Source organism: Coenobita brevimanus, chromosome 80, assembly GCF_032717465.1.
Source record: "Coenobita brevimanus isolate Jiangsu-jjx chromosome 80, ASM3271746v2, whole genome shotgun sequence".
NCBI lineage: Eukaryota > Metazoa > Arthropoda > Malacostraca > Decapoda > Coenobitidae > Coenobita > Coenobita brevimanus.
Window position 1 is genome coordinate 22,393,312 of NC_137033.1, and position 19,247 is coordinate 22,412,558.

Sequence of the window (19,247 nt, forward strand, 5' to 3'; positions counted from 1 at the left end):
CAATGCAAAAACTGGAAAATCAAAAATTGGAGAAGCAGGTATGGGAAAATTTTGAGTGGGAGAAAGAAATGAGAGGAGAACTAATAGTAAATTTTGCTGAAATGTATGACATGAGAATAATGAACACATTCTTTCACAAAAGAGCAGGGAAAAAATGGACCTGGAAAAGTCCAAATGGAGAGAGAAAAAAAGAAATTGACTTCATTATAGCACATAACAACAACGCGACCACAAATGTCACGGTTATCAACAAAGTAAATATGGGAAGTGAACATAGAATGGTGGGCTGCACAGCCTGATTCAATTTCAGAAGTGAAAGAAAGAAGATGATTAAAAATAAAAAGACATGCCCAATAAATGTAAATGAAAACAAAGCAGCCTTTTAGTCGGAAATAATGAACAGACTTCAGGCTCTAAGTAATGCTGAGTGTGACATTGATGAGTTGAATGACAGACTAAATTCAAACAATACCAGCTTCGCTATCGCGGCAGGTAAAAAAGGAAAATGTCTGAAACAGGTGCGAAATAAAATGGCACTAGGAGAGCAACAAATTATACTACTGAAAGACAAAAACGGCGAAGTCATTATAGCACAGATGATATGGTGAAGAGAGTTGAACAATTTTACAAAGAATTGTATGCATCGACAGTGGTACCAATAGCTAACTTTTCAGCTGACACAAGTGAAACCCCTGAAGTAACACCAGACGAAGTGAACATTTCTCTTTAAAACATAAAATGAGGCAAGGCTCCAGGAGACGATGAAAGAGTGGCAGATTTACTGTCGGATGCAGAAGTACAAAACAGGCTCACCGACTGATTAATTCAGTGTATAAAAAAGAAAAAAAATCCCATAACATGGTGTAATGCAAAAGTTATTTTGCTTTTCAAAGGTGGTTACTTGAAAGATCTTAGTAGTTACTGACCCCATTCGATTATTATCAGTCATTTACAAACTCTTCACGAAAGTCCTTAAGAACAGTATAACAACAAATCTGGAAGAAATCCAACCTCGTGAACAGGCAGGATTCCAAAGCGAGTATTCGACTACTGATCATCTACACATATTGAATCAGTTAACTGAGAAAACTTCAGAATATAATGCACCACACTGCTTAGGTTTTGTTGATTACAAAAAGGCTTTTGACTCAGTGGAGCACAGAGCAATTATAAATTCATTACGAGAACAAGGAGTGAAGGGGAACATTTTAAAACTGCTCGAAAACATATATTATACAAAGAGGGAAAACTACAGTTAAATTACGTAAAGACTCGGCCAAAATTAAGACTAAGAAGGGCGTGCATCAGGAAGATACAGTGTCACCAAAATTATTTATAGCATGCCTAGTAAGTATTTTCAGAAAGCTAGACTGTGAAAATAAAGGAGCAAACAAAGGAGCTTAACCATTTAAGATTTGGAGATGACGTTGTCCTAATTTCAGAAACAGCAGAGACACTGCAAGAAATGTTAAATGACTTGAACAAAGAAAGTCTCAAAGTAGGGCTAAAGATGAACCGATGTAAAACTAATGTGTAATGCAAATGCACCAAAGAGCGTCATCAAAATAAGCAAAGATTCTTGAAGAAGCAGAAGAGCGCAGTTACTTGGGGTAGATACTTATATTAACGAAAGACCACGATACCGAATTTAAAAGTCGCATTACAACTGGACGGAAAGTTTTCACTAAACATAGAGACATCATGAAAAGTAGCATGCAAATATGTATGAAACGAAAATTATACAACGAATATACAGTATAATTCCAGCTATGACGTACGGGTGTGAGACCTGGAAACTGACAAAATCGATGGAAAATCAACTAATCTGTTCTCAAAGAGCTATGAAAAGGACAATGTTGGGAATATCTTTAAGAGAAAGGAAAAGATCAACTTGGGTGAGAGAGCAGACTAAAGTCAAAGACATTACAGAAGTTATAAAAGAACAGAAATGGAAGTGGCAGGCCATGTAGCAATCATGAGGGATAACCGATGGAGCAAGAGACGGACTGACTGGACTCCAAGAGATTGTAAGGGTAGCAGAAAAAGGCCAGAAAGAAGGTGGAGAGATGAGTTAGAGAAGTTTACAGGCAAAACGTGGCAAAGATTGGTGCGGTCAAGGAAGTCGTGGAGAAAGTTTATGGAAGGGCTTTGTTCAGCAGTGGATTTGCATGGGTGATGATTATATATATATATATATATATATATATATATATATATATATATATATATAGATATTTATATACCGGTATAGATAGATAGATAGATAGATAGATTGATAGACAGACAGATAGATAGATAGATAGAGAGAGAGACAGATAGATAGATTGATATAGATTTTTTTAAATAACAGAACGGAGGAAGGAAAAACAAATGAATAAAAAAAATAATCCATACAGCAGATTACTGATGTCCTCTGTTCATAAAATATCAGTAACAGTTAGACTTGAACAGCTGTGCGTTGAAATTTGGAGGGAAACAACTCTGGGGATGCGAGTTCCAGAGAGATGCAGTTCGGGGAACGAAAGAATTCTGATAGGCAGAAGTTCTGCAATATGGCTGAGTGACACTTCAGTCACGAGCGCTACCAGATGCCCGTGTAGCACGAGGGAAGGCACGGAGAGGTGGCACCATGGACGCAACTTCGTCTGAGCATTTGCCAAAAAAATATTTGCAAAATAATGCAAGGGAGGCAACATTCCTTCTTACTTGCAGGGGAGGTAGTTTATTTGTAATGGCAGGGTTGTTAATAATTCTAAGAGTTTTGTTCTGAATTTTGTCTAGTAGTTTTAATGCAACCTCTCCACATCCATTCCGCAAGGGGAAGCAATATTAAGCTGAGAGCATACATGACTCTTATAAATTATAGCTAACTGCTTATCAGCGAAGAAGTTACGGACTCTGTACAATAATCCAAGTTTCTTTGAGGTGGTTTTAGCAAGTGATCTGACATGATAGGTCCAGCTGAGGGCATTGTTAAATGAGATGCCAAGAAATTCAATACTTTTGGAGATGGGAATATTAGTAGCACTGAAGGTAATGTAAGAATCTGGCAATATCTGTCTATTAGTAAATTGTATATATATATTTAGTTTTACTAGTATTAAAAGAGACAGGTTGTTTTGTCCCCATTCACTGATTGTAGATGGGTCTTGATTTATGGAGATGGCTGTACTGAGTTGAGAGGTAGAGATATTAGACTTTGTAAATGGGTGTCTGAGTGTGAATGAACTATGTAGTGTTGAGTCAACTCCATATGAGTGGATGGGATTGTGGTTGACAGATAAGAGATCATTAATATGAACCAGGAATAGGGTTGGCGCCAGAACTGACCCGTGCGGCACGCCGGCGTTAATTGAGTGGAAATTGGAATATACATCATCTACTTTTACTCTTATTTTCCTGTCACTAAGATATGAAGAAATCAAAGGAACAAAAGACGTTAGTCCAAAGCAAGGGAGTTTGGACAGCAGGGAACGGTGCCATACTCTGTCGAAAGCTTTAGAAATATCAAGAGCTACTGCATGAGTTTCTCCATGTAGATCAATTGATTGATGGATGGTATGAGTTAGGAGACTGAGTATGTCAATGGTGGATCTTTCGTGGCGAAAACCATATTGTCTATCAATAATTAAGTTGTTGGATTCAAGATGTTTAACAACGTGCTTATTAATTAAAGTTTCAAATAACTTACCAAGAGAAGTTTTGACAGCTATTGGTCTGTAATCAGAGGGGTCAGAGGAACTTCCTATCTTTGGAATTGGGTGGATATTGGCTTCTTTCCATGAATTTGGGAATAAAGAAGTACGTAAGCATAGTCTGAATAATTTAGCTAGGACAGAGGCAAGTTCAGGGGAACACTTTTTCAAACCAGTTTGCGGAATTCCATCTGGGCCTGGAGCTTTGTTGGTAGGTAAATTGTCTAGGATGGATTTTACGTATCTTGTCTGTATTTTAAGTGGGGCAATTTAGGGAGAGTCAAGTTCTAGTACTGGGACATTCTGGCTGGTATCGTCTATGGTAGAGTTTCTGGCAAATGTAGTGGCAAAAATAATCGCTTTCTCACGCGGGTCATTTGTAATGTTGCCATCTGAAGATTTTAGTGGGGGAATGGAAGATGACTTGTTAAAGTTATTATTGAAAGAATTAAGAGTTGATCAGAATATTCTATTGTCATTAGGGTTGTTAAGTAGTTTTGATGCTTGCTTTTGAAGAAAGTTTGATTTAGCTAGATATAGATATTGATACAGATCTAGATAGATAGATAGATAGATAGATAGACACGAGGTGCTATGTTCCAGTAATCTGAACAGAGGGAGCCAACCGTTTGCAGTTTTGCCTTTTGCCGCTAGGAGGAGTCAGCAGCACCCCTTGTGCGTCAGTGTGGCCCAGGACGTGTCTGTGGGCCGACGTGTTGTTGAGCTATGCTTACTATTATAAAGTGGTGTGTGGGTGGTTTAGCGGTTTTGCAATGGCAGACCAATGGCGCAGCAGTGTCAAATCAATGTTGATCGTTTTCATCGATTTCCAAGGGATTGTTCACAAGGAATTCGTCCCACCCGGTCAATCGGTCAGCGGAAAGTTTTACTGTGAAGTTTTGCAGCGTCTGAGGGAGAACATCTGCCTCAAACGTCTAGAACAGTGGAAGAACAAGGACTAGGTCCTACATCATGACAACGCCCCCTCCCACACATCAATTGTTGTCCGGCAGTTCCTGGCTTCCACTAACACGGTAGTAATTCCCCATCCACTCTATTCGCCTGACCTTGCCTCCTGCGTCTTTTTCCTGTTTCCCAAGCTGAAATTAAGACTGAAAGGGCGTCGATTTGACTCGACTGAGGAGATCCAGACAGAATCGCAGGAGGTGCTCAAGACCATCGTGCCTAAAGCCTTCCAGGGATGCATGGACTCGTGGAAAAAACGCTGTGACCACTGCATGCATGCCCAAGGGGACTACTTCGAAGGCGACAATGAGAACTAGGAGGTAAGGTAACATATTTTCCTACAATATTCAAATTACTGGAACTTTTGGGTACCACCTCGTATATATATATTGTTGGTAGGTGGGGGCGCTCACCATCTACTCGGTGTAGTGCTACTCGTGGGTGACTGCCCTTTCCTCTCTTACTTCCTACTTTCCTTCCTTCCTCTTCTATTTTTCTTTCCTTCATTCTTTCCTCCGCCTTCTGTATACGGGTGACTCTACACTGAGTGACCAGCCAAATGGTTTTATTTACTACGCGGGGTGGTAATCATATTACCAAATTATGGCGTCTGATGGTTTAGTGGGTAATTAGGGCGCTCCATTGGGACTGAGCATGAGTAGGTTTATATCCAAGGGATGATTGGGGTTATTGCTCACGTAATGCCACTCCGGGAAGAGTGAGGCTGGTCAATCTCATCTTAAATGTCAGGACCAACTTGCCTAGCCTCGGGCTTCTACGCTCCTCATGGAGCAACACAGGAATGGATGATGTGTGTATGTATAGACAGACAGACAGATAGACTGATAGATAGAAATATGTCACTATACTTTATTTGTCACTATATAGGTACTGAATGAGGTAATGGAGATCGTTTTTAACTAAATTCAGTTCGAAGGCGTCCTTGATTTGAAGTGCATGAACAGTACACGTACGGATTTGAACTGACCTGTGTTTATCTTCCATACTTGGTAGTCTGTTGCGTCCTACCACCTGGTCCAGCTCCTTGTAGATGGCCTGAGCGACGTGTGGGTGTAGTATCACCATTAACACCGCATTTGACAACGCTGACGTACTGGTATCAGTGCCAGCGCTGAACATGTCCCAGCACACCGATACAAGCTGAGCCTCTGAGGAATACAATTGACGGTAATGGTGCAGATGCAGACGTAAATACTTATCCACTTCATTGCCAGACTCGTTCAGGGTCCAGCCTACTGTCACCTTTGTCCCTAGTCTACAGTAATTCACTCAAATTGATGAGCTGTGTGTCACTTGTATTAACTTGTTCAGTCAACCCCGTGGTGCAACACAAATGCAGTCAACACTGTCATACTGTAATAATAGATCTATAATGTGAACATCGTATTCAGAGCCACCAGACATATCAAATATATGTATACGTTACGGAAAATACATCTGAAAAGACAAGTAAATGATAAACAAGTGCGAATAATGTTTCATCTTGTAGACATCTGACATCCCATGGCAGGTTACATAATTCTGTGTGTGTGTGTGTGTGTGTGTGTGTGTGTGTGTGTGTGTGTGTGTGTGTGTGTGTGTGTGTGTGTGTGTGTGGTTTTAGAAGCGAATGAACTTGCATTGAAATGCTGTTCACCTCCGCCTCTCCTTCCCCTAATCTTAATGACCTACAGCTATATGAAAAAAAAAAAAGTCTATGTAGTTTAGTTGTGCTTTTTGGAGGGTCCGGCAAAGACAGTGATCTCTTCCAGTCACATAGATTTCAGTCCCAGCAATGAACAGGTTCCAAGATGCCATCAACAAATAATCACCTTTGGAGTAAATCACATTACAGTAATGTTAATGGTATGGGGGGTGGGGGTGAACTGAAGCATCAGCCAGAGTATGGTACTTCTAAGGTGGATGGAAATTTGAATATAGGGAGAACTTGAATTCCTGTTTCATTAACCCTCAGGACATGAGAAGTTGCCATCTTGTTTTACTGACCCATTCAACTGCTTTAGTAATAGTGAAGTTCACAGTACTTTTGTAGGCGTTTTCTCTCTTAACTGGCTACACCAAACTACATGGTGTTTTATACATCACATTTTCTTATTAAAATACAGTATTTCAAAATTACACAACAACCAGCCTCCCAGTTTCCCGAGGGGGGAGGCTATAAGTTCCCCCCCATCCATGCTCTGATTAACCAGATCGGTATCCTCGTGGACGAAAATCATTCAGTTCCGCACATGACACCTCTTGCACTTGGTAGGTAAATGCGAGAGACAGTAAGGGTTACCAGGTACTCAAGCTAAATTTGGTAACCATTCCATATTAAAGACAAAGGCAGTTTCTTTGGCTCATTTCCAAATCTGATTTTTTTTTCTTTTTACGAGGACCCCCAAATTCGCGGCACGGCAGCTAGCAGGTCTGGGGGCCTGGCAGCCCCTGTCTGCCTCAGACGCGGTTGCGTGTGTGTGTGTGTGTGTGTGTGTGTGTGTGTGTGTGTGTGTGTGTGTGTGTGTGTGTTCTTACCTAATTGTTCTTGCCTAATTGTATCTTACAGGAATGAGTCAAGCTCGTACTGTCCCGTGTCTTAAACCATATTTATCGTACGGATCCTTAAATTTGTGAATTGTTTTGGCACACACTATTTCATTCGGTAGTGCATTCCATTGATCAATTGCTCTGTTTGGGAAACTGAATTTCCTTACGTCTTTATTACCTCTCCTCTTATGCAATTTTTTGCAGTGTCCTCTTGCTGATGCTTCTCCATATGTTAAGTAATCATTTATGTCTATTTTCTCCTTTCCTGATATGCATTTATATAGCATTATCATGTCACCTCTTTTCCTTCTCTCCTGTAGTGTTGGTAGATTCAGTTTATTTAGTCTTTCTTCGTAGCTTAGGTCCCTTAAGCTTGGTATTCATCTTGTAGCGGCCCTTTGAACTTTTTCAATCTTGTCTATGTGCTTTTTGAGATGAGGACTCCAGACTACTGATGCATATTCCAGGGTTGGTCTGATGAATGATGTTATTATCCTTCTTACCATGTCTTCATTTATGTATGTGAATGCTATTCTCATATTTGCAAGCAGTGTATACATGTTCCGTACCTTCTCGCTGATGTGGTCAGCCGGAGATAGTCTGTTATTCATAATCACACCTAGGTCTTTCTCTCTTTCTGATGTGTATAGGGTTTTATTTCCTAACTTATAATCCCAATCAGGTCTTTTTCCACTTTTACCAAACTTGATTACATGACACTTGTCCAAATTGAATTCCATTTGCCATGTACTACTCCATTCATGAAGTTTGTTTGATTCTTCTTGTAGCTCTTTACAAGAGTCTGTGTTAGTAATTCTCCTTTGAATTTTTGCATCATCTGCTAACATAATCAGATAGCTCTCATTTCCAGTGTTACTGTTTATATCATTTATATACACTAAAAACATGATTGGTGCCAGCACTGAACCCTGTGGTACTCCACTAGTCACTTCTTTCCATGATGAGTAGTTTCCTCTTAGTACTGTCCTCATTTCTCTTTTTATGAGAAAGTCTTTCATCCAACAAAACAGTTTGCCTCGAATTCCTCCTTGATGGTACAGTTTCCATAAAAGTCTTTGGTGTGGGACTGTGTCAAAAGCTTTCTTGAAATCTAAATAGATACTGTCCACCCATCCTTCCCTTTCCTGGATTGTGTTTGTTACTCTGTCATAGTAGCTTAACAGATTAGTAACACATGATTTTCCTTTTCTGAAACCAAACTGTCTTTCTGTTATCATACTGTGTTCTTCTAGATGATTTACCCAAGCTTTTCTTATAAGTTTTCCTAATACCTTGCTTACAACACTGGTCAGTGATACTGGTCGGTAGTTGAGTGGATTTTGTTTATTTCCTTTCTTGAATAAGGGGACAATATTTGCTTTTTTCCAAATATCAGGTAGTTTACCTTGACTCAAGGATTTCTTGAAAATTAAAAATAATGATTTACATAACTCCTTTGCACATTCTGGTAATACCCAACATGAAATTTCATCAGGACCACTTGCTTTTCCTCTGTCTAATCTACTTAACTCCTCCTGTATTACTTTTTCTGCTAATTGTATATCTGGTAGTATGTGTGGACATAAGTGTTCCACATAGTCCCTCTCAAAAATTTTTTCTTCTGTAAAAACTAGTTGGAAATTCTTATTTAGTGCTTCACAAATATCTTTCTCTTGTGTATAAGTGATTCCCTCGTCCGTAATGGATTGTATTATATCTTTTACTTTAGTTTTGCTTCTGATATAGCTGTAAAACAGCTTTGGTTGATCGCTACTTTTATTTATTATATCCTCCTCAAACTGTTTTTGGGCTTCCCTCCTTATTCTTGTATAGTCGTTTCTTGCCTGTTTGTAATTATTATACGCCCTTTCACTAGTGTGTCTTCTGTATCTATTCCACAACAAATCTCTTCTTTCTTTTGATTTTTTACATTCTGTATTGAACCATTTCTGTATTTTCTTATCTGCTTCTTTGTGCTGTGGGATGTACTTCTGGACTCCTATTTCATAAAATTCAAAAAAAATTTTATATACAGCATTTAAATTTTGTCCTCTAAGCTCATTTTCCCAATCAACTTCTAAGAAATACTTCTTTAGGTCTTGATAATTTCCCTATTTATAGTTTAGGCTCTTTTTGTAACTGTCATTGCTGTTTACTATGTCATATGCTATCCTGAAGTTATAATTTAGTACTGCATGATCGCTTTTGCCGAGTGGAGGGTGATATATTAAACTGTCAATATCATTTTCTTGCCTTGTAAATATTAGATCTAGCACTGAAGGTACATCAAGTCCTCTTTTTCTGGTGGTTTCCCTCACATGTTGCGTTAAGAAAAACTCTTATACGAGATCCAGGAGCTTTTGGTCCCAACAGCTTTCTTGGCTATTTATATCTAGAGTATTCCAATTTATATTTGTACTGAACTCCCCAGTTAGTATAATTCTTTCCGATTTCTCTTCCATTTTATGTAGCAATGATCTTACACTCTGAATTGTACTCTCTGCCAGGTCCTCATATTCGTCTCTTTCCCATGTGTTTGATCTGGGTGGCATGTACAAATTGGCTACAATTACTTTACCTTCAGATGTGTTGATCTCTACTGCAATCAGTTCTACTTGTGATGGTATATCTAGTTTTATTTCCTTGACTTTTAGATTTTTCTTAGTTAATATTATAATTCCTCCTCCTTTTTTTAAATATCTGTCTCTTCTCCATATATTGTATTCCTCTAAGTTTAGTATGTCATTTGATATCCTTGGTATGTGTGTGTGCGTGTGTGTGTGTGTGTAATAGCAGAAGTAGTAGTAGTTGTAGTAGGGTGCCTTTGAATCGTGTGTGTTCTTACCTAATTGTTCTTACCTAATTGTATCTTTACAGGAATGAGTCAAGCTCGTACTGTCCCGTGTCTTAAACCATATTTGTCGTACATATCCTTAAATTTGTGAATTGTTTTGGCACACACTATTTCATTCGGTAGTGGATTCCAATGATCAATTGCTCTGTTTGGGAAACTGAATTTCCTTACGTCTTTATCACTTCTCTACTTATGCAGTTTTTTGCGGTGTCCTCTTGCTGATGCTTCTCCATATGTTAAATAATCATTTATGTCTATTTTCTCCTTCCCTGATATGCATTTATATAGCATTATCATGTCACCTCTTTTCCTTCTCTCCTGTAGTGTTGGTAGATTCAGTTTATTTAGTCTTTCTTCGTAGCTTAGGTCCCTTAAGTTTGGTATCCATCTTGTAGCGGCCCTTTGAACTTTTTCAATCTTGTCTATGTGTTTTTTGAGATGAGGACTCCAGACTACTGATGCATACTCCAGGGTTGGTCTAATGAATGATGTTATTATCCTTCTTAGCATCTCTTCATTTATATATGTGAATGTTGTTCTCATATTTGCAAGCAGTGTATACATGTTCCGTACCTTCTCGCTAATGTGGTCAGCCGGAGATAGTCTGTTATTGATAATCACACCTAGGTCCTTCTCTCTTTCTGATGTGTACAGGGTTTTATTTCGTAACGTATAATCCCAATCAGGTCTTTTTCCACTTTTACCAAACTTGATTACATGACACTTGTCCACATTGAATTCCATTTGCCATGTATTACTCCATTCATGAAGTTTATTTAATTCTTCTTGTAGCTCTTTACAAGAGTCTGTGTTAGTAATTCTCCTTTGTATTTTTGCATCATCTGCAAACATATTCAGATAGCTCTCATTTCCAGTGTTACTATTTATATCATTTATATACACTAAAAACATGATTGGTGCCAGCACTGAGCCCTGTGGTACTCCACTAGTCACTTCGTTCCATGATGAGTAGTTTCCCCTTAGTACTGTTCTCATTTCTCTTTTTATGAGAAAATCTTGCATCCAACAAAAGTTTTCCTCGAATTCCTCCTTGATGGTACAGTTTCCATAAAAGTCTTTGGTGTGGTACTGTGTCAAATGCTTTCTTGAAAGCTAAATAGATACTGTCCACCCATCCTTCTCTTTCCTGTATTGTGTTTGTTACTCTGTCATAGTAGCTCAACAGATTAGTAACACATGATTTTCCTTTTCTGAAACCACACTCTCTTTCTGTTATCATACTGTGTTCTTCTAGATGATTTACTCAAGCTTTTCTTATAAGTTTTTCTAATACCTTGCTTACAACACTGGTCAGTGATACTGGTCGGTAGTTGAGTGGATTTTGTCTATTTCCTTTCTTGAATAAGGGGACAATATTTGCTTTCTTCCAAATATCAGGTAGTTTACCTTGACTCAAGGATTTCTTGAAAATTAAAAATAATGGTTTACTTAACTTCTTTGCACATTCTCGTAGTACCCAACATGAAATTTCATCAGGACCACTTGCTTTTCCTCTGTCTAATTTACTTACCTCCTCCTGTATTACTTTTTCTGATATTTGTATATCTGGTAGTGTGTGTGTGTGTGTGTGTGTGTGTGTGTGTGTGTGTGTGTGTGTGTGTGTGTGTGTATTGAAGAATTAGATGTTAAAGAATGCCCAGCGCAAAGTCATGAGTGTAAGTGTTACGATTCAGAGTTCATTGATATTAATCAGCAGCATGTAATAACAAGTAACCTACACATAATACAAAATATTAGACTACGAAAACTGATGAAAAAAGGATTGAATTATCGGGAGGCTAAATGAATCAACTGGAAACAAGTGAGAGAAAATGTTAACATCGCAGTTTAAAAATGTGCTGCAGAATGGTGTAAACCAGAAGAATTTAATGAGTGTTTTATGATGGAACGGAAAGTAAAGGTCATGCAAAAAGTTGATGAAAAAAATCTGGAAATTCAAGGAGTACTACTCTAGCTGGAGAATGCCAAAACCAGTCCTCAAAGATAAGGAGGCATTGAATGATCTTGAAGACTTATACACGTAGTATGTTTTATTTCCAGTAGACAAAGCACATAATATAGCAACCATCTGGAAAGTATATTACATAAAAACACTTTTATAAGAACTGGGCATGATAGATCAAGTCTCCGAAACATATACGACAGTTAGTAGTAAAGAGAATACGGTAGTTGAAAAGCAGTCATCATACTCTTCTAGTCACGGAATCGAGGTAGATGATGATTACAAAAAATTACCATACATACATAGTATAGTAAAAATGCATTAAGACCCTGTAAAATTCAGATTCATAATTTCCTCCAGAGTATGTGCAACAGAATCACTGGCAAAGAAACTATCACACATTTATAAATTGATTAACAAGCAGCACAAAAGATATTGTTATAAACTAAATTTATATCCAGGAATCAACCGTATGAGGATATGTGATAACTCGGAAATATGCAGAAAGGATATTGCTTCCATCAACCACAAAAGAAATGCAAGAAACGTAGCACCATATGATTTTTCAACGTTATACACGAAGACCGAACACAGGATATAAAAAAGAAGTTGGAATGGACGGTGAAAATTGCTTTTAAAGGATCGAATAAGAATTTGATAGCAGTAGGTGAACACGAAGGATACTGGGTAAATAAGAGACGGCAAAAACTTGACGTTCTCAGAGGACTGGATAATAGATATGACAAACTATACCTGGTAGAAAACTGCTTTTTTTACTTGTGGAAATATGGTTTTCAAACAGTGCATAGGAATAACCATGGGAACAGACCCAGCCCCATTCATGGCAAATCTATACTTATACAGTTATGAATTCAAGTGGATGGAACGAATGTCAAAAGTTCAATATTTAGTAGTGAAGAAATTTGACAAAACTAGACGATTCACTGATGATCTAACATCCTTAAACAATGATGGAGAAATGAATGAAAGGATAAAAGAACTATATCCGGAAGCACTAGTATTAAATAAAGAAAACACCGACCACTGTCAAGCAAGCTTTTTGGAAATTAATATCACAATAGAAAACAAAGTTATATCAACAAAACTCTATGAGAAAATATGAACAAAACTCTATGAGAAAAGAGATGATTATAATTCTGAAATTGCATCATACCCAAATTTGTCGGGAAACATACCTAGAGTTCCCGCATATGGTGTATACATGTCTCATTTACTACGGGTGGCAAAGGCAAGTACAAATTTGAAAAACTTTACTACAAGAATCCAACAGATCCTAAGAAAATCCTCAGTCAAGGATTTTTCAAAACAGAATTACGTAAGACATTAAAGAAAACGTATCATCGTCACTATAACTCCTTCAAACACCTGAAAGGAGAAATAAATGATCTTACAAGAGAAATATTTGATTCTGCTACAGATACAAGAGTATCCCAGGTCCATCAGCGGGCAGAGAGTGCTCAAGGGATCCCCCCTGGTTCTGTAGCAGATTAAGACCGAATACAACAAAATCCAATTATACCTACCAATTTGGACTCAACTGGATGCTACTTAATCGACCATAACAACAACAAACTATTCCTCTACATTAAAATGGCCAGTTACACCTACCAATTGAGACTCAACTGGGTGCGACTTAATCAACAAAAAACAATGAACCATTCCTACCAAACTAAACTCCACTGAAAATGGCATATTTGTCCTATCTTTTCATATGTGTAATTCACCGGGTCGGTCAGGATCACTAGATGGTCGTGATTGTCAGCTTTTACCCTCCCGGAAGGGAGCTGAGAGCTCATATAGTCCGATCTAAGGGCAAGGCTGTGACCTTCACACACGCACACACCCGTCCCCTTGCTCAAGGGGGACAGTAACCACCCACTTCGTCAGTGAAACTTTTCGCAACCTGAGCGAGGCGCGAACTCCCGTCCACCAGTTGGCAAGCGAGAGCGTTACCACTGCACCAGCGAGCGGTGTGTGTGTGTGTGTGCGTGCGTGTAAACATTATACACTGTCTCACTGAAGACTCCATTTTTCCTTCCCTTGAACTGCTAGAATGGCCTTAGTCTATACTGAAAGGGAATGGCAGTTTGTACAGACACTGGAGAGTTTTTTTTTTTTTTTTTTATGGAGCTATCCACTAACACCGCTAATCAGCTGCTGCCTTGAATATCCAACCTGGATACAGAAGTAACAGGTATATTTCAGTGATACTAGCATTAGTAGGTTGATCCTCAATATTAAGTTTGGCAGTTAAAGTACAGCCACTTTTCAAACACAGACAGGGAAGGAAGTATGTACTGCAAAACAAAGAAAACAAATGCAAAATAAGCGTGGAAACTGTAACTGCTGGGATAAAGGTTACCATAAATATTGAATGTTAATGTGCTTTTTAGGCAGCTTAGTGGGGTGGCTTAGTGAAATTACCGTTACTCGGTGGATAAAAGCACCATTTTTTGGTATGATGCTTCCTTGGGACCTAACATGTAATCTTAGCCTAGGAGCCCCCACAATCATATCCCTGTAAGCATCAAATTGCAAGAATATCGATATCAATGAAAAATGCAAAAAAAAACATGACTTTTCTTGAGTTCTAGAGTCATAAGAAGACCACATTGCTTTCAAGATTTGGAATGTTGATGTATCTGAACATTACTTTGACATTATTAAAGACTGCACTGCTGTGGGCCCAGTGGTAGTGCATCCGCCTCGCAAGTGGTAGACCCGGGTTCAATCCAGCAACTTTAAAATGGCACCTTCTGCTCCCTTGTTTGGCGGGCAGCATTAAGAGAGCAGAGGAGGGACTGGTCAGCCCAGAGTCCATATAATGTGACTGGGTGGGGACACATGTTCTGTGTCCGTGACACGGCCTCCCAGGGTGGTGGTCCTGTATAACAAAGAGGGGTTGGAAGCACCGTCCTGTCGCAAGCAGACACTGCCGTCATGTAACTGAAAAATGCTGAGCTCGGCGTTAAACATCAAGCATTCATTCACTCACTCATGTTATTAAAGTACCAGTACAGATATAAATTATTAGCAATTTGGCTTTATTGCAAAATTTATTAAGTCAAGGATTTATTTATTAACCCAAGGCATCCCATTGACATATGGGTACGTTGCAACATTTTATCACAGCTAGTCCCATCGACGTACTGGTACGTCGTGCAATTGCAAGGTTCATAATTTGCACAATTTTCAATTTCCGCGCGTGATTTTTGGTATGTATACACGGGACACCTTCCTCTATTCCTCTACAAGATGCCAGGCAGGGACAATGCCTTACACCACATAACCTCCCCCTCTCCCCCCGCACGCCATTGTCTTGGCAATTCACCTGTTACCAGTGACCTGGCCAATGAAGACATTCAGGGCCAGAGTGATTCCCCAATCGATGACAATGTGGAGGACAAAGTTTACATAGCATTAGAGGAAGAAACAGTCAGAAATGATGATCAGGTAATGTTACCAAAAAAGGTCAAGTATGTTGATGAGTTAGTCAGTGATAAAATGCTTATAATGCCTATATTACTGTTTTAAAACCAATATACTCTCGTACTACATATAAATTCGTACTAAATAAATAAATAAATACTGTTTATGAGTGGTGTGGAATAGTTACCCTCCCATAGAACTCGTTTTCTTTGGAGCCAGCCTGATAGAAAACCCAGTAAGGTAAGGAGGTACTGCTACCTGTATCGAGTATTTTAAACCTCAGGTGAGCGATTTCTCTATGAATTTTCGATGTTTCTCACCAAAAGTGGAGGTTTTAGCCAAAAAAAAAATTCTGAAATAGCTCGGGATTGGGGGGTGTCGGAGGTGCGAAATAGCTCGGGATGTGACGGGTTAAATATTAAATTTCGAATGAACATCCATCTTCATCAGGAAGAAAAAAGCACCCGGTGTTAACATGATTAGAGAGTTAAGATGGAACCATATTTGAAATCTGTTGCTGAGGGAGAACTGATGTATAAATAATGTTTAATTATTACTTCCTCAATGATTTAATAGTTCATTTTACTCATTATAAATTGCGATGTCTTAACAACTGTTATTGTGACACTGCTGTGCATGATGTCTGTTTATTACATTTGCACTTGTAAAGTAGTGAGCAGTCCAGATTTGCATTGCCACATTTGCAGGTTGAACAGTCTCCTTTACAGGAGCATTTGATCAGCTCTCTGCATGCTCTGGAGACCTCTGGCATTGTCAACCAAACTGGTACCCATGACACTGATTCCTTCGTCCAGGCGTAGTCCTGTGGAGATGGAATCACATGCTGAGTTTGTGTGCTGGTTGTCCAGATTCCTGCTTGATACAGTCCATCTTACATGCTGAAACAGTGCATCCTGGGTGGGTGGCAGTTTCTCCATCGCTCGATTCTCGCGGCAAAAGAGTTTTCTTCTTGTCTCACTGACGGTGCTCAGAGGACTGGATTTGTCATACAGGATAGCAGTCAATCTCTCAAGCTTCTGGAATGGCTCATGGTCGACATCCGGCAGCTGGAAAGGATGCTTGGCTAGACAAACAAGTGTCTCTGTGGCATCATCATAGACCTGCCAAACCCTCCATGTTGACTTCTTACTCATACCGTTGAATGCATGTGTCGCAACAAGAGTACCATGGAACCCAGGCAGTGCTCGTGATTTTGACTGCCCCAGGCTTCTACAAATGGCACTGATGTGGTAAAATCTGTATCTCTTGCCCATCCCAAAAGCCAACCAGATATCAATCAATGGTTGAGTCACGAGCAGATCATAGAACAGGCCTACAAGGATGACTATAACATCAGTATCTGCAGTGTGCACATGGATAGTCTTTGCTCCCTGCTCCAGTGCATGCAGTATGTGGACCACCACCCTGATGTCTGCCTCCTCATGACTGCAGTTGTTCATGCTGATGCTGGAATCAATATGTAATACAGCTTGTCCTGATGTGACATACACATCTTTGGCTGGTGGCCAGTTGAACTCTTCAATCTTCGATGTCAAAAAGGTAAAGAGTTCCTACTTATCAACTGGGTCACAGAGAAAACCCAACCAAATGCCTGGTTGCATGGTCTGGCCAGACACTTTCCTGCGCACACTTTTGCCTCTCTTTTTACGGGTGGACTACTTCAAACTGTCTGCGATGTATATGTCCCACACAAGATCCAACCTCTTGGTATCTGTAGCTGTTCTCCGGGTAAGGGATAAAAACCACATCTACAGACTTGCAAAAGGTGCTGACACTAATAGTTGGCAGATAGTGAACAATGACGGCTCCATCCAGGAATTTGCAGTCATAGGTTGAAGTGACCCTTATTGCTCAGGCAGCTCAAATATATTGCAGCAGGTCAGACTTCGTGCCTGGCAGGTGAAGCTTACCAAAGTCCAAGAGAGGGGGGAAGGACTGTATCTTGTGTGCAGAAGAATTCATCCAAGTCACTCTCACGGCTCTGCATAGCAGTGTATAGCTGGCCAAAGAGTGTCACATTGTTCTGAAGCACTTTGATCTTGTCCTTCTTGGGCATTATCTTGCACTGAGGTTTCCTGAAGAGTTCCAGGGAATTTCTCTTGATTGGATCATGGATGGAGTGGGTGTGCTCATAAAACACCTTCTTGACAAAGTCCTGGTATTGTTTCTTGCCTGTGTCCTCCAAAGTGCACACTGATTGTATTGCAGATTTGTCCGTGCAGCTGTGACTGTCAACAGTTACCACATCTTCAAAATAATCCAAGAAAGAATTGCCCATTAGTCTGATGATTTCAGACAGGCTGGCAACATGTCTCTGGAAGGTCTTCTGTGTTGAGAGACTCTGCTCATGGTGCTTGAAGTTCTTAGGGTCCTCCATCATCTTTGGGGAGATATTCTCCTTCAAACTCCTTCAGCAGCCTAGCCATCTCTGGTCCTGAGAGCATCCATCGTCTGAAAGCAGTACTATTTTCCGTGAGCCCAACTGCACCACCCGCACCTTTCACAGTCTTGTTCTGCTCATGAGCATGGTCGAACGGGATTGTAGAAAACTTGTTGGATGTCTTGGAAACAACCCACTGTGAATTCTTCTTGAACTCATCCTTGATGAAAAGACTTCATATCCCTGATATGGACATCCATCCATCTGGAATATATAACATGGTGTAGGGAGAAAAACATAGGGGTGAGATCCTCCAAGACTTTCAATAGAGCAGAAAATTCTTCTCTCTGTGGACCCTGATGAAGATGAGAATAAGGCCTTCATATCTCAGGATCTGGTCCTGGTATATCAAAGTAGGACTCTTCTTTGGCATGTTATTTCTCCAAGCCTTGGCTGAATGTTCATCTTTGGGGCCTGCACTGAGCCTGAGACTCCTGATGGAGATTATGCACGGTCAAGAGAGTGACTTGGGATGCCTGGATCGAGTTAGGTGTGCTGCCTTCAAAAATGAGTCGTGCCAACTGATGCTACTTTTGCGTCTGTAAGTGCTGTTGTCCAGCCAGAGCCTTCTAAGAGATCACCAAGGGTACTCCAGAGGTCATTTGTGTGTGCAAACCACCTAGCATAACCACATGCACTCTATCACCATGGGTGTCTCACCATTTCGATCATACTAACTTTTCCATTGCAAACAAATGCTGGCCAAATGAAGTGACTGGGATTTTTCCCAGATTCAGATATTCAACAGCTTGTCTCTGAACATCCATGCCATGCTTCATTAAGGCAGGCATGGCAGCCTTCTCATAGAACAGAAGAGGGAGTGCATATCATGCTGGCGGGTCTTCCACCAAAGGTTTCACTGAGACATGATATGCAGCCCATGCAATGGCATCTTCATTGGACAGTTCCTCCCTCTCTAGAAGTATTGGTGCATGCTCGACCCAGTTGTGTTCCTCTGCTCTGGCATCATCCAAGCAACTGTCGACTGGAAATATGTCATGCTCTGGCACAACGTTACAAAAGAAGTGGTCTTCAAAGCTACAGCTGGGACAGAGGCATAACTGTCATGAAGAGTTTGTCTTTTATTTTCAGAAGATGGTATCATAATGGATGGTCTGTTTTCACAAGGATTATTCTTGGTTGGTAACTGGAACAAACTGATTCCAGCCCCGTGAAATGAGGTCACAGAAGTCGGGGAGCTTGGGTTGTGGTCTAGGTTGTCGAGGGTGCAACAGTAAACACTTCTTTCCAGATACAAGCAGGAGCCACCACGCCATCTTCTTCAAAGCGTTCACAGGCAGAAATGGC

General features: G+C 39.9%; 1 protein-coding gene across 1 annotated transcript in view; it reads right to left on the reverse strand.

Annotated features, from left to right (window-relative positions):
- Positions 1–19,247, reverse strand: part of LOC145409300 (methyl farnesoate epoxidase-like) — a 528,900-nt gene that overhangs the window by 278,773 nt on the left and 230,880 nt on the right. Inside the window, exon 8 of the mRNA XM_080279777.1 lies at positions 5,650–5,830. Coding sequence (XP_080135903.1) covers positions 5,650–5,830 — 181 coding nt within the window. The remainder of the gene's footprint in view (positions 1–5,649; positions 5,831–19,247) is intronic.